Source organism: Aethalodelphis obliquidens, unplaced genomic scaffold, assembly GCF_003676395.1.
Source record: "Aethalodelphis obliquidens isolate GAN/ISIS:26980383/991018 unplaced genomic scaffold, ASM367639v1 scaffold2, whole genome shotgun sequence".
Taxonomy (NCBI): Eukaryota; Metazoa; Chordata; class Mammalia; order Artiodactyla; family Delphinidae; genus Aethalodelphis; species Aethalodelphis obliquidens.
Genome location: NW_020837946.1, coordinates 61,840,522 through 61,855,139, shown reverse-complemented (window position 1 = coordinate 61,855,139; position 14,618 = coordinate 61,840,522). Strand labels below are relative to the sequence as shown.

Genomic DNA, 14,618 nt, shown 5'->3' with positions numbered 1-14,618 from the left:
TTTGATTTTTGAAATGTCAATTTACTAATTATTGCTATTCTGTAAACTAATAATCGCTAAATATAATTTCAAATCTATTTGAACAATATTGTTGTTTAGCAGTGTTAATAGTTATACAATGTATTTTAATAAAACTGTAATTCTAGAAGTCTGTAAAGGAGACTGCTGTTTAATTATATGTGTTGTTTATAGCCACTTTGATGTTAGTGATTTTGTTTCTTAATATTGGTTTCTAGATGCCATCTAAGCTCCAGTGAGTGATAACCATTTCTCTGATAGAAAAATTGGTATGCCCTTGTGTGTTATATGCCAGTAACCACCTAATCAGTGGCTGCCAGAGTACAGATTCTTTCATCAGATTCATATGCGGGTTTTTGAAATGTGTTGCAGTTTTTTTCCTTAAGGCCTAGTTTTTAGTATTTGCCAACATCTAGGATTTTGCAACAATTACACTGTGACGTGTGCAGTTTTGCAGGTATAAATATGAACATATAAGTAAGGGTAGATAAACTGTTCCCCTTTTAACTTTCTAAGTATCAGATAAAATATGATTATTACTGATATTGCATAAACTATAATTTTTCAAATAATAAAGTTGAAGAACTTTAGGTTTATTCAGACATATCAATAAAACAAAAAGTATTACTTCAATCTAATGACTGAGATATTTTTTAATGCTTTGCTTACAGAACCAATTTGGAACTTGAATTAATTCATCGAGGAGGGAATTTATGTTCAGGTGGTGCAAGCACAGCTGGTAAAAGGTCTTGTTTAAGTAAGTCTTAAGCAGTGCTAAATTTTAAAAAATTTCTGATTATTTCATTTTGAAAGCATATATAGGCAAAGTGGTCTTTTGTTGTATTTTCAAATTCTTTTTATGTTTTGTATAATCAATTTTAATAGTGATTATATGCTTTAAATGGTTAATCTTAGAAGAATCATGAACATTTAGCTCTTTCTATACTATGATTAGTCAGTAAATAAATGTCATAGTAATTAACAGAATTACGTTGGTTCAAAATTAAAACAGTATATTATTCTCAATGATAAAAAATTTTCCTCAAACTTAAATTCTTTTAAAGAATTTTTATGTTGTCTGGACTTAAGAAAATTTTTATAAAGACAATTCGTGTCACCTACAGATTGCTATATAAATAGCTGCTGTTAATCAGTGAAGGCATTTGTACTGTATTTTGATGTGCACAAATGTATTAAAATTGTAGATGTATACTTTTATTTACGAATATGCTTTATATTGTAAACTGAGCATGATTCTTCAGTACTTTTTGTAAGGGTATATTTCTGAGAAGTATCATTTGGAACTTAAAGTAGAGTTTTCATGAGCATGGTTTTGATGCTATCACTGTGTAGTCATTGTTTAGAGAATTAATGTGAATACTAAGGGTAATATTATTTAATGTCATGTACAGTTAATTATTGGTCCCAAATCAATGGAGTTAAAATATTTCCTAATGTGATTGATATGGGAAATAAAAATTGTTTAAAACATAATGTATTTTTTGAAAAATGAATATATTTTCTTAAATGCTAAAAATATTAGTAATTATTTAAAATTATCAATATAAGTTTTTCAAAAATATGTGTTATTTTAAGAAGATATATATGTAATTTTGGAATGATTTCAGAGCAAAGGACTGACCAAAAACACCTTGAAATTTCTAACATAAAGATATGAACTTATGTGAAATTTAACCAAGTTACTTTTAAAATTCTTACTAGTTTACTAGATTTTGATATTTTATTTTGTGTTATCACTTTGTTCTTGGAAATTTAAGGTTTTGGAATTTATTTTTTACTGAGTATTCAGTATTTACTGACCCCTTGATGTATGTACTTAAACCCTACTTGTACCCAGTGATATAGTATGTTTTATAGAAGTTGTTGATAAATAGGAGTTTTAGCTTGTAGTCTGTTTGAATTGGCAGAAACTATAATTTCACTTAGATAAATTATTCTTTCTTGTTAATTTGTTGTTTGGCATTGGCTGATAATATTCCAGAAAGTGTTATGTTAGAAAGTGTTTAGTAAAGGAATTTTAGTTTTATGCTAGAAAGCTACTTTTTCCTCCCTCTAAGCTATATTTAAATTTATACAGAGGCTTGTAAATGATGAACTTAACCAGAATGCTAAAAATAGTAGTAAAAGTCTAGCAGCAGCCACTTCAATTATCACCCTCAATTTTAATTTAAATTATTAAATTGATAGTTACTTCCAGACTTTTGTTTCTTTTTCTTTTCCCCTTTAGTGAATAAGAGATTTCAATGTGCCAGTATAGAAGAGGTTGTGATGAAGCTTATCCTAAATATAAGTTAATACTGTTTTTAGTTTTCTTTTTTTCCTTATCAGTTATGTTAGTTCTTTTTCCCCCCAGCTTTATTGAGGTATGATTGACAAATAAAAAATTTTATGTATTTAGGTTGTACATGATTTTTTTGATTTTAGTTTTCATATGATGTATTGTTCAGTTACTTACACATTATTTATCCTAATTATTTATAAAAGAGCTCTATAAATCATGTATGCAGAATGTTATATATTCTATGAAATTTTGCAAGTGTATAAACTTTTTGCAAGTGTATAAACTTAATGTACTTGTTATTTACTATATTTTGCAAGTGTATAAACTTAATGTACTTGTTATTTACTCAAGCCTAACTCAAATCTAATTTAAGTTTAATGCAAGAGCATATTGAAGGTGTTTCATAGGATCTTAGATCAAATATCTCATTTTTTTCATTTTCCAGTAGAACTCTAATGGTATTAGTAAACAAAAATTTCTCTTTTTCTCTAGAGCCTATTCATAAGTCAGTATTTTCCTTTTCCCATTCATTACTTTCTATGGCCTCTTAAATATATCATTTTTAAAATGTCTTTTCTCTTTTTCATAATATTTTGGTGAAAGAGAATGAGAAAATGCTCCACTAATTAAGCAAATGATAATGGAAATTACACTTCTGGAGTAATGTTCCATCACAAATTCCTGATGAAATTGAAGTTTAGTTGAGAAAAAATTTAATAAATTTTGTCTTGAATGGCTTGCGTAATGCCTGATAGATAATTATGGATGGACACACACATACACACACACACACACACACACACACACACACACACACACAGTGGGGGTGGGGCGGGGCACAAGATTGACCTATTTACAACAATAAAAGCAGAAAATATTACTGGCCAAATTTATACTGAGAAATCAAATTGTCGTTGAATAATGCCATTCAGCACTTCCATATTCAAACAAATTTTTGAAGTATTGAGATAAACCGACCAGTATCCAATCAGAGTAAAAGTTCATTCCTAAATATATGTCTGGGAAATTTTCCACAGTAAAAATGAGCAAAATTAATTCACATAGCAGCATACTATGGTATTTTAATAATACCTTACGTTTGTAGTTTTAAAGTTTATAAAGTACTTTCACGTAAATTATTTAGTCTTTAGAATGACCATGTTAAATAGGTGTTATCTCTTTTTCTTAGAAAAGGAAGCTGGAGTTCAGAGTGATTGCATTGCCAAGTCATACAGTTGGAAAATGTCAGAGCTTGCAATTGAACCCAGTTCTCTGACATTAAATTCAGTTATGTAAGACATATCTCTTGCCCTTAAGTGTCCCAAAAGATGCAGAACCTTTAAAAACTTTCACCCCTGGGCTTAGTCACGGATATCCTACTGCACGCTATTGCCTTGGAACATTTCCAGGATCTCCCATGCTATCCTTCCTGTTATCTTGCCTATTTTCTTTTGCCAGCCTTTCACTGTGAATTCTATTTTTGTTTTGGGCCACTCCTTCAGACATTTTCTCAAGTCCTCATTCCTTCTTCCTTGGATACCAGTTGGTTCTCCTTTATTTTTCACCAGTTTGCTGGCTGGTTCCCCCTTGCCCCTGCCGTGAGCCATCTCATCAGCTTCCACTTGCAGCTCTGCTCCTGATTCCTAGGTCCGAGCTGTGGACCTCCTCTTTATTCACTGGAAGATCAGGCATTAAGGACCTTGTATTCAGCAGATAAGACTGATTCTAGATAATTTATTGTAAGATAGAAAGTGTTAAGTTCTAAAGTGGGGTATGGATAAAGTTCTAGAAAATTTGGAGGTTTGGGATCATATCTAGCTTGTAAAATCAGTGAAGCTTTTGGCGGACATGGCATTTGAACAAGGTTTTGAAAGATGAGTGAATTTGGAGTTTTTGTTACAAATTGGTATATATACTGATAAGTACCACCAACTTGGTTAGCAACAGATGTAGGACAAAGCAGATGCAAAAATTGAAGGCATAACTTTTTATTAAGAATGTTTTATTAAAGTTACTCAATTTCTTCATTCAAGTGATTTGAAAATAGACGTGGAATGCCATAGATTCCAGTGAAGTTTACAGGCTTTCAGCACTTTTTGCCATGATATTCTTAGTGTATTTCTCAAGCAGAAATTGTTGAAACCAGTGGCTGGGGTGGGGGTGGGAGGAAGAGGTGTCATTGATAAATTATTAATATTGGAGGATAATTTTTTAAAACTTATCTTTAGTTAGATCAACATCTTTCTATATCTTTGAGTCTGAGCTTTCTGCTTATTACTGTAGTTTAACTAAGGAGCCAAAGTTCATATCACAAATGGATTTCATGATTTTATAGAGATAAAAATTAAACTTTAGTCAAGAAAGGTTGAGGCAAACCCTTGCTTTGACATTTTCATTTGAGGTGCTTTAACTTAATTTTGACATAACATATGATCTTTTCAAGAAATGATGCACACAGTGGAAAACTGCCCCCTGTGTGTGTTATTCATAGAAAGCAATCCAACTTAGATGTGTGCATGCAGCATGCAGCTCAAAGTAGTTTTAGTTGCTCAAAGAATGAATTTTTGGAGAATTCAGAGTTAGAGAAAATTATTTTGATGTTAATTTCACCCTGCAGTAAGACTTCATAAAGATATTGTTTAATATCACAAAATTGCTATTAAGTAGTCTAATCTTATTCTTTAACAGTGGTAAAATTCTGATATCCATGGCTTAGTAAGGTCCTTTTCAGATTTAAAAAACTATGAATTCTACAAATAGGTTGGATTACAACTTTTGTTCTATTCTTTTTGTTACCCCATAACAAGAAGAAAATTTGGCCACTAATTATTATAGTGGTCAAAGGACATAAATTAATATAAAAATGTAGAAATTGCTTTCAGACTCAACTCTTCATGAGTGGGCAGATAGTTTAATGGCAAGCTTATTTAATCTCATGGATTCTGTTTTTCATAGTATCCAACCAGAGGATTGTTGTAAGAACTCAGTTTTACAATGTATGTTCAAGTCTTCATAGACTGTAAATCTCAACATTACTGTTTCTACTACTTCAGTACTACCATCATCAAATTGGGGGTGGGTGAGGAGACCAGAAGCAAGATAAAAGTTAATTTTTCAGCCTAGTCTTTTTTTTAAAAAAGCACTTAACAAACCTTAAGTTTGACCTGTTAAAAGATGGGGTTAGAAGGACAGAATGGGATTTATTCCCAAAGACTGATATAGCTTATTTATTGGGAACAAAATACATTGTTAATTTGGGGTGGCCTGGGTTAGAGGTGTGGTTTAAGATTTTGAGCTAAGAAGAGTGGCTTCAGCTATTCTTTAAAGTTTTTCTGCAGGTCCTGTGCTTTGTGGCCCAGGTAGCTAGGCCTTCCTGTGTTAATGGTGTGGTTATTCCAGGAACTAAGTCCCACAGATAATAATTTCCACTGTCAGGGCGTAGGGGTCCTGAGATCTTGCTTGGCTTAGGGCAGGGCAGCTCCTTTTTTCAACAGGAGCTGAAAAAAGTTTTCAGGTTCTCACTTGGGAGTTCCCTCCATCTTTCCACAGGTAATTTCTCAGGACTGTGTAGAGGAACCGGGGAAGCTGACTCTGCTGTGAGAGGTGTATATCCACACCAATTATATTCACCCTAGGATAAATGGGTCAGAACCATTTCCTTACTTTGATTATTAATAAGTTATAGAGAAATTGAAAATTTTTTTTCATGGTAATTTAGAGAGTCATTTGGCTAGTTGAAATTTTTTTCATTGACAAGTATTTAATCAGTGATAACTGCACTGATAGAACTAAAATTTTGAATGATCTGGAAATGCAGACCCAGTTAAGTTTACCTTAGGTAAATTTTAACAGTGGTACAATTTTAGACAGAACCAGTTTATAAAAGTCTTTAGGATAAGTCTTTCCTTTAATATGTATTTCTGTCTTAATAACCAGTATGAGTGTTATACTAAGAAATAATCTGCCTGTTTAGAACTCTTTCATGTTTAGAAATGACTGACAGAGACGCAGAATTTTCAACCTTGTACTGAGCTCAGTAAACATCTGTTTCGAAAGCATTTTTGAAAAATATGTTATGAAAAACATATATAACAAAAACATATGTAACAACTTTGTGTTCAATTTCCTTAAGTGGATACTCCCCAAGTCATAAAAATTGGCATAACGGTGTTTCGTGTGTGTGTATGGTATTCATAGCCATACGTGTAAAACTCTTAATTTTACAATGAAGTTGGAGTTATGTTTTTACTTTATAGATTTTTTTGGTATGATAGTCTTACTTTAATATTGATACAGATAGAAGAGATTGCTAAATCTTACCTTTTTGTTCCAGTTGAGAGTTCTTATATTTAAATCTTTGGTTTTTTTCAACGACAAATCAGTCTTTCAATGGTGTTTTCTGTTTTAGTAATGATATGTTTCTCTTGTGATTAAGTACATTATAATACCTTAGACTTGTCCCAGCTGTAAAGAATTTGATTAGGTATTGCAGAAAATAGAGTTCATTGTCCCAGATGAGTTGTCACGGCAACCAACATGGGGAAGAAGATAGTGGGAGCAAGTAAGTCAAGCACTACTTTAGTAGTTAGAGTTGAGAGGTCACTGTCTTTGGGGCAGTGAAATTAGGGCTAGTTAATTGGCCTCTTTCTTGGTTACTAAGCCAATATGTCATTACAGCAGAAAAGGAAGAGTATAAATCCATCATGAATTTTAGGCTTATATTATATGATTTAAAAAACTAGGATTGTTGACATATTCATACAGTATTAAGCATGCTTAAAAAAATCCTGTTAAATGTCAAGCAGTGTGCTAGCCTGGGAATTACAAAGAGGAAAAGAAACAGTTGTCTTTTTCAGAGAGATTTCACCGTCTCATAGGAGAGGAAAAGTGAAAAATAATTACAGGGCTGTATTAGAAGTGCTAAAATAAAAGTAACTCAAGTGTAGAGAATGCGTAAAGCAAGGGATGATCACATCTGTCTCAGGCGCGGTATTAGAGAAAAATTTACAGAGGAGCACTTGAACTGGCTCTTGAAAGATGAATCAGGTTTGCCTGGAGAACAACAAGATGCTATTCTAGGCTGAGAGAACATCTTGCAAAGGCAGAGTGAGACAATATGACACATTAGTGAATAGTTGCTAAATAAAGTAAAGGGAGGAAAGAAGGTTAAGTAATAAACCAGAAAAAGAAGATGAAGCACTTTCTATGCCTGTTCTTTCAGTGGTTCACCAACCATTTATGAGATAATATGAATAGATTTATTGTTTACAGGAATTGGAAGGGGGTGAAACAAAAGACATAAAACTGAATGAGGACATTGTTGAGTAATCTAATTGAGAAATGATGTAGGGGTGGAGTAGAGTAGAAGAGGGGTCATAGGAGGCAGAACCAATAGGATTGGTAATCAACTGGCTATGGAGGGCAAGAATGTGGGAGATGACTCCCAAGTTTTTCCTTGGATGTTTGCATGGGCAGTGATGTCATTCACTCAGATGGAATTATAAGAGGAAATGAATATTGGAGCTAGGCTGGGCTATATAATCAATTTAGTTTTGGATATATTGATCTTTGTGGTGCCTGTCAAACATCTGAAGTGCTAGAAAAATTTGTGAATTGTAAACTTACAGGTAGAAGTGGAAGTTGAGCTTATGTGAAGTAGCGTGTGCAGAATGAGAGGGAAGGAGGGCTCAGAGGGATCCCTTTTCCTTTCTTATGGAGAATGCCACCTTTTAGAGTTCAGTAGAGGAAGAAGAACACTTACAAGTAATTGAGAAGAAGCTGGGGGAGAACCAAGGAAGAGTGGTACCAAAAGTTCAGGGGAGGAGAGAGAAGAGGTTAAAAATATATGTTAATATTTTGTATAGAGTGGTAGTTTTATGTGGAGACCTAATGTGTCTAATGTAGTCATAATCTCTAATTTAGCTATATTATCTCATTTATAAATATTAAATTTATTATTTGGAATTTATCCTTAGAAACCATATATGTATGTACATGTATATAAACACACTGTCTACGTACTACAGATGTATGCTATTACCATAACTACTATCACTTAAAACAGCCCAGAAAAAACAACAACAACAACAAAAAAACCACCCCAGAAAGTTGGTATTATCCCCGTTTTGCAGATAATAAAACTAAGGTAATTTGCCTAAGGACCCATGGCTAGTACAGAGCTTGGATTCAAATCCAGGACTTCCTGGGTCCTACTAGGCAGTGGTGCCTGTTTATTGAAATCACAGCACACCTATAAGTTAATGATGTTTCTCATTTCTAAACCCTTTTATAAACGTAGGTCTAAACTTTAGAACTTTAAAATGTGTCATTCAAAAAAAAGTTATCTATTTCTTTTGCTGTTATTATTCAAAAGTTTAATAATATGCTTTCTTGGTGTAATTGCTTTTCAACTTTTAAAATGTCATGAACATAGTTGGTGTTTAATACATTTTTCTATTATTTTTTAGTCTTTAACTTTTTGATATGATCAAAGGTTCTCTTCATCCTATATCTGCTACTGTCAGTATGTGTTTAGTATACAAGATTTTTTTTAAAGCCCTGATTCCTTTATTAGAGAATGGTATTTATTTTATTATTATCATTTTTTATTTTTTTGGCCATCCCACGCATCATGCAGGATCTTGGTTCCCCAACCAGGGATCAAACCCGGGCCCTTGGCAGTGAGAGCGCAGTGTCCTAACTACTGGACCGCCAGGGAATTCCCTCAAAGATATTTTTGTTGCTAAATAAATATTAGAGTTCATTCTTACTGATAGGTCTCAGACTAAATTTTAAAAACACAGTGAATTATATAAACATAGTGAAAAGTATTGATTGTTATTTGGCCTATTCTTTTTCCTGTTGAAGTTATCTGCAGTTTCCAGCATTGTTTTTGAAAGGTAGATGTACCTCATTAGATATGTTATCATCCTTCAGTTCTAGTTAAAACCAATACCAAAGACTCTTGTTATTTATTATATTTATAGCTTTAGAAGATGCTGCAGGGTTACAATCTCAGCTTTTCATAGGAATGGAAAGGGGTGTGTGTGTTACAAAAGGAATTTTATACTTTTCTTTTCATCATAAAAACCCTAAGGAGAACTGGAGTGGTAGAAATAACTAACAAGTAGGAAATCTTGAATTCTGTTCTTAGCTTTTCCAGTAAATATTAGGGTGACCTGGCAAGGTACTTCCTTTCTCTGGGCCTATTTCCTCATGTGTAGAATGAGGGAATATAAGAAGATAAAAAACTTTTCTTCAGCATTTGTATTTCTTTAATTATGGTAAAGACTTCGAAAGTAGGCAGATTATAACATTACTTTTATGCTGGCCATGGTTTCAATGCAAAACAGGTTAGTAAAATTACAATGTCTATGCTTTTGATTAAATCAAAACTTCAAGTTAATTGACTTTCATCTTGAAAGGAGATATTAAAGAGAGCCCTTTGATTCACTTAAAACCTCTATAAGAAGAATGCAAAACTTCTCAACTTGCAACTTGAGTTAATCTTAATATTTTCTGCTAGAGGAATTTATTTTTTTAAAATACTTTTAGGTTTTAGACACTTTTTTAAAAGTTATAAATTATATACTTCATAAAAAAGTCTCTTATGTGTAATTGAATTGAAATAAAATAAAAATGACCAATATATTTTTCATCATGTTATTTCTCTGCTAAAAATGTCTCTTGTTCTTAGTGTTATCAATGGAACCAGATTACTAGAAAAACTGAAAATTTGGGAAACTTGTCTCAAAACTGGGGATAACAGTATTACCTACCTGGTAGAATTTTTGTGAAAATAAATTGAGATAATCCATATAAAGTGATTATTAAGCAGTGCTTGGCACTAATAAATACTCAGCTAGTGTTAACCATTAATAGGATGAAGAACTTTTAAGAGGATTTAGACTATACATTGACTTATAGACAGAAGGTGAAGCAGGATCAGGTATTTAGATTCTTCTGTTTGTTATAGAGACACCAGATTGAAACAGTTGTAGGTACAGAGTGTTAGTCTCATTTCCTCTACCCTGCCCCACAGAGTGGAACATATATTTTGTTCATCTTATAGCTCTCATGTCTTACAAATAACTTCCCCAAACTACTCCCACCACTAATATTACTCTTCCTCCTCATAGTGATGGATCTCAAGTTATTCTAAAGTATAGTTAATTTCTAAGTCAGTTGCTCAGAGAAACAAAACATTGTTTAGTTTTGAATATTTTAATTTAGAGAGTGACAACAATATGTGTCATTTGGCTTTTTTCTTTCTGGTTTTAAGAATTAGTTTTCATCACATGTCAAAAAAGTATTATCTAACATTCTAGAAAGTGAATTTTGATTCATTTTAATTCAAATATTTTGAGTATTAGTGGCAGAATAATTTAGTCCGATCCTTGTCATTTATACCAGAAAATGCACATGTGATATGAAAGCAAAATTTAGGATTTTTTTCCCCAAATAATTTAAAAATTTTAAACAAAATTTTCTTTCTAAATGTCATAGCAGAATTTTGTTGAAAGCTAAGACTGGTAGATTATTGTCATGGTTTAGGTAGAAGAAATGAAAATAGCCAGAATAATCCTCTTAAATAATCTTATTTCCATTATTTTTTCTTCATGTTGAATCAAAAGATGATGAAGTCACAATTAAATCTAATGAATATTTAGGAGAAAATATTAGGTAAAGAAAGATATTCACTTAACAGTGGTTTATATGGAAGTTATTGTCCATATTACTCAGAGTAGGGTATTGAAGATAATAGTGAATTTTGGTTAGGAGATCACAATAGTGAGAAGTACAAGTTACCAAGCCTGAAGCATAAAGCCAAGGAAAAGTAGGTCTCTGACAGGAGAAGAAAACAAACCATTCCTGTATTAAGATTGAGCATAAGGACAGTCCAAATTCTAGTACAATTTATTTGGATATATATTTCAGAGTTTACCTTAAAAGAGAGCATGAAGTAGTTTGGTACTTAAACTTGGTGAATTATAATTATAAGGATAAGAAACATTTCCTTATAAATTAGCTAGAAATTTTGCCTGAATATTGTTCTGGACAAATTTTGTGAACCTTCTAATTACCTTTTCTTCAATTTTTTTAGATCAACTGTTCCATGTATTAGCCTTGCACATGCGGCTTTACAGCATTGATTCTGAGTATAATCCTTGGAGAAAGCTCACACAGTTACTAGAAGAGATGAATTCACAGTAAGTATTATTGAAAGATTAAAATCAATTAAAACTGTTTTTGAAAAATAGTTAAGTATAAAAATAGGATTGAAGTTCTTTATAAATATGTGAATTTTCCTTATGAAACTCAGAAATAAAAATTGAAAACAGTTTACCATTATACTTTCTGTAAAAATTGCCTAAAAATTCCTACTAAGTGAGAAAGTCTTTTAAAGAATTTCATTGGTTTTTATGCAGACAAAACATTCAGATAGAGGCACAAAATAGCTGGTAGTCTTTCTTTTTATGTCAGAATTGATCAGTGGGTTCAGGTAACCGTAGACTGATCCTGTCATTGTAAAGTTCCCCATAGCCTTTCACCTAATGATTTTTGAAACCTGTGATTATTCTTGCCTAAATCCAGTATTTCATTAGGTACTGAGAAATAGTGATTTTAAAAAACCACAAAAATTTTCCTTATGATTTATTAGCTAGGTTGTTTTTATAAAGAAAAACTTTCCCAGTATCAGCTGTTTAGTTACCCTGAAACATAGTTTGGCAAGATGAATGCTTAATTCTTCCCTATTTATAAATCTTCAAAGAAATGAGTTGATACCCTAGCAACTTCCAGTGGTAACCAATAAGTTGTGGTTATTATGATCTCATGGATTTTTATATACTTGATGCATTTCACTCCATTTCAGACATTCTTTTTTTAAAAATTTTTTTCTTTTTCTTTTTCTTTATTTTTGGCTGCGTTGGGTCTTCGTTGCTGTGCGCGGGCTTTCTCTAGTTGTGGTGAGCAGGGGCTACTCTTCGTTGCAGTGCGCAGGCTTCTCATCGCAGTGGCTCCTCTTGTTGTGAAGCATGGGCTCTAGGGCACGCGGGCTTCAGTAGCTGTGGCGTGTGGGCTTGGTAGTTGTGGCTCATGGGCTCTAGAGTGCAGGCTCAGTAGTTGTGGCACACAGGCTTAGTTGCTCCACCGCAACTAAGTGTGGAGCAACTAAGTGTGGGATCTTCCCAGACCAGGGCTCGAACCCGTGTACCCTGCATTGGCAGGCGGATTCTTAACCACTGCGCCACCAGGGAAGCCCCATTTCAGACATTCTTTTCAATGCGAGTTGCTTCCTTTTAGGTTAGTGAGAATCCCTTTAGGTTGGCTATTGTACTTCAACATGATCAAAGTGGTCTTTGATAATGCCTTTGCTTTCTGACACAGTAAGTTGACCTGGGTTTATTTTGTACATTTTCCACTCTGTACCTGGAATCAGCCATTTCTCCATGTAGTTCCATTTAACGGGAAGTGGTATTTAGACATCACAATCTGGGTGCTAAGGAGTATCCATAGCTACTGTGCTATTATTGCTTATAGGCCATTCCAGTGGACAGGATTAAGAAATATTTTTTTAAGGAGAAAGATCTTGAGTTCTTACTGGCGTTTGCAATTTACACATAAGATTGTAAGGTTATATTTTGTTTCTTAACTTTTTTGTTATTTACATCTTTTTTCTCTTATTCTGGAAATCTTGGTTCGTAGTGATATTAATAACAGCATTACTATTTGCATAACCTACAGTATAACTACAATTCTTTTTTTTAAATACCAATATTAGTACTAATTATAATTTCTTTTTGTCCTTAGAATATATACCACTAGGGATGTACAGACAAAATACTAATTTCTAAGTCATTTGAAGTAACTTTTTCTTGTGTGGTTATGCTATCAGCTTGATTTATAGTTTTTATTTATCTATATATATATTTTTTTAATTTTATTTATCTATATATTTTATAGATTTATTGTTTTCTTTTTTCCCCCTCAATATTTAAAGCAATAGTGCCCAGCTGTAGGATAGAACGTAGGTTTGTATATGCTGGAAAGATCAATAAGATACATTTAAAAAGGGGGGGGGATAAATTAGAAGTTTGGGATTAACATATATACATTACTGTATATAAAATAGATAACAAGGACCTACTGTATAGCACAGGGAACTCTACTCAGTATTCTGTAATAACCTATATGGGAAAAGAATCTGAAAAAGAATAGATATATGTATAACTGAATCGCTTTGCTGTACACCTGTACAGCATTGTACAACATTGAACTATATACTCCAATATAAAATTAAAATTTTTTTAAAAGGCAAAAAAAAAGATATATTAAAAAAGCAAAAATTTTAAAATCATTGTTATAATTCTATTTTTGTTTAATAATAATAAAACAAACTATGGAACGTTATTAACTCTGAAAAGATTGCCTTTTTTACCTTGATTTTTAAATTTTAATTATGTAAAACGTATTTTTTCCAAAGTAAAAATTATATAATAAAGTAAATTCAGAGATATATGTCTTTCATTTCTGTCCATTTGCATTTCTTTTTGTGAACTCCCTAAATCTAGTTGTTGGTCTTTTTCTTCTTCATTTAAAAAATATGTTTATGGATTGTGGATATTAGTCCTTTGTGTGATAAGTTGCAAATATATTTCACCAGATTGTCTGATGTCTTTTTTGTGTGTGTATGATTTTTTTTGCCATGAAAAATTTTATTTTTAATGTAGTCATATTTATTAATCTTTTTTTTAAAATTAATTCTGGAACTTGATGCATTTTGACTCAGGTCTTTTCCTGGTTATAAAAGGATTGATTCATTCATTTTTTCTTGTGATGAGAACTTTTAAGATTTACTCTCTTAGCAACTTTCAGATATACAATACAGTGTTACTAACTATAGTCACCATGCTGCTCATCACATCCCTATATGTACATTACATAACTGGAAGTTTGTACCTTTTGAACATCTTTACCCATCCCCATCCTCCATCCGCCACCCCTGTCTATGCAATCACCAGTCTGTTTTTTGTATCTATGAGGAGTTTCTTTGTTTGTTTCTAAGATTCCACATGTAAGTGAGATCTTATGGTATTTGTTTTTCTCTGTCTGACTTACTTCACTTAACATAATGCCCTCAGGGTTCATCCATGTTGTCACCAATGGCAGGATTTCCTTTTTTATGGCTGAATAATATTCCATGGTATATATATGCCACAGTTTCTTTATCCATTCACTCATTAATGGACATTTAAGTTGTTTCCATGTCTTGGCTATTGTAAATAATGCTGCAGTG

At 32.4% G+C, this 14,618-nt stretch overlaps 1 protein-coding gene across 8 annotated transcripts in view; it reads left to right on the top strand.

The window, feature by feature from the left end:
* UBR3 (ubiquitin protein ligase E3 component n-recognin 3) overlaps nt 1-14,618 on the top strand; it is a 227,135-nt gene that overhangs the window by 165,313 nt on the left and 47,204 nt on the right. For all 8 annotated transcript variants that reach the window (XM_027128679.1, XM_027128641.1, XM_027128646.1 and 5 more), the window contains 2 exons: nt 690-775; nt 11,424-11,529. In XM_027128679.1, the coding sequence (XP_026984480.1) occupies nt 690-775; nt 11,424-11,529 (192 nt within the window). The remainder of the gene's footprint in view (nt 1-689; nt 776-11,423; nt 11,530-14,618) is intronic.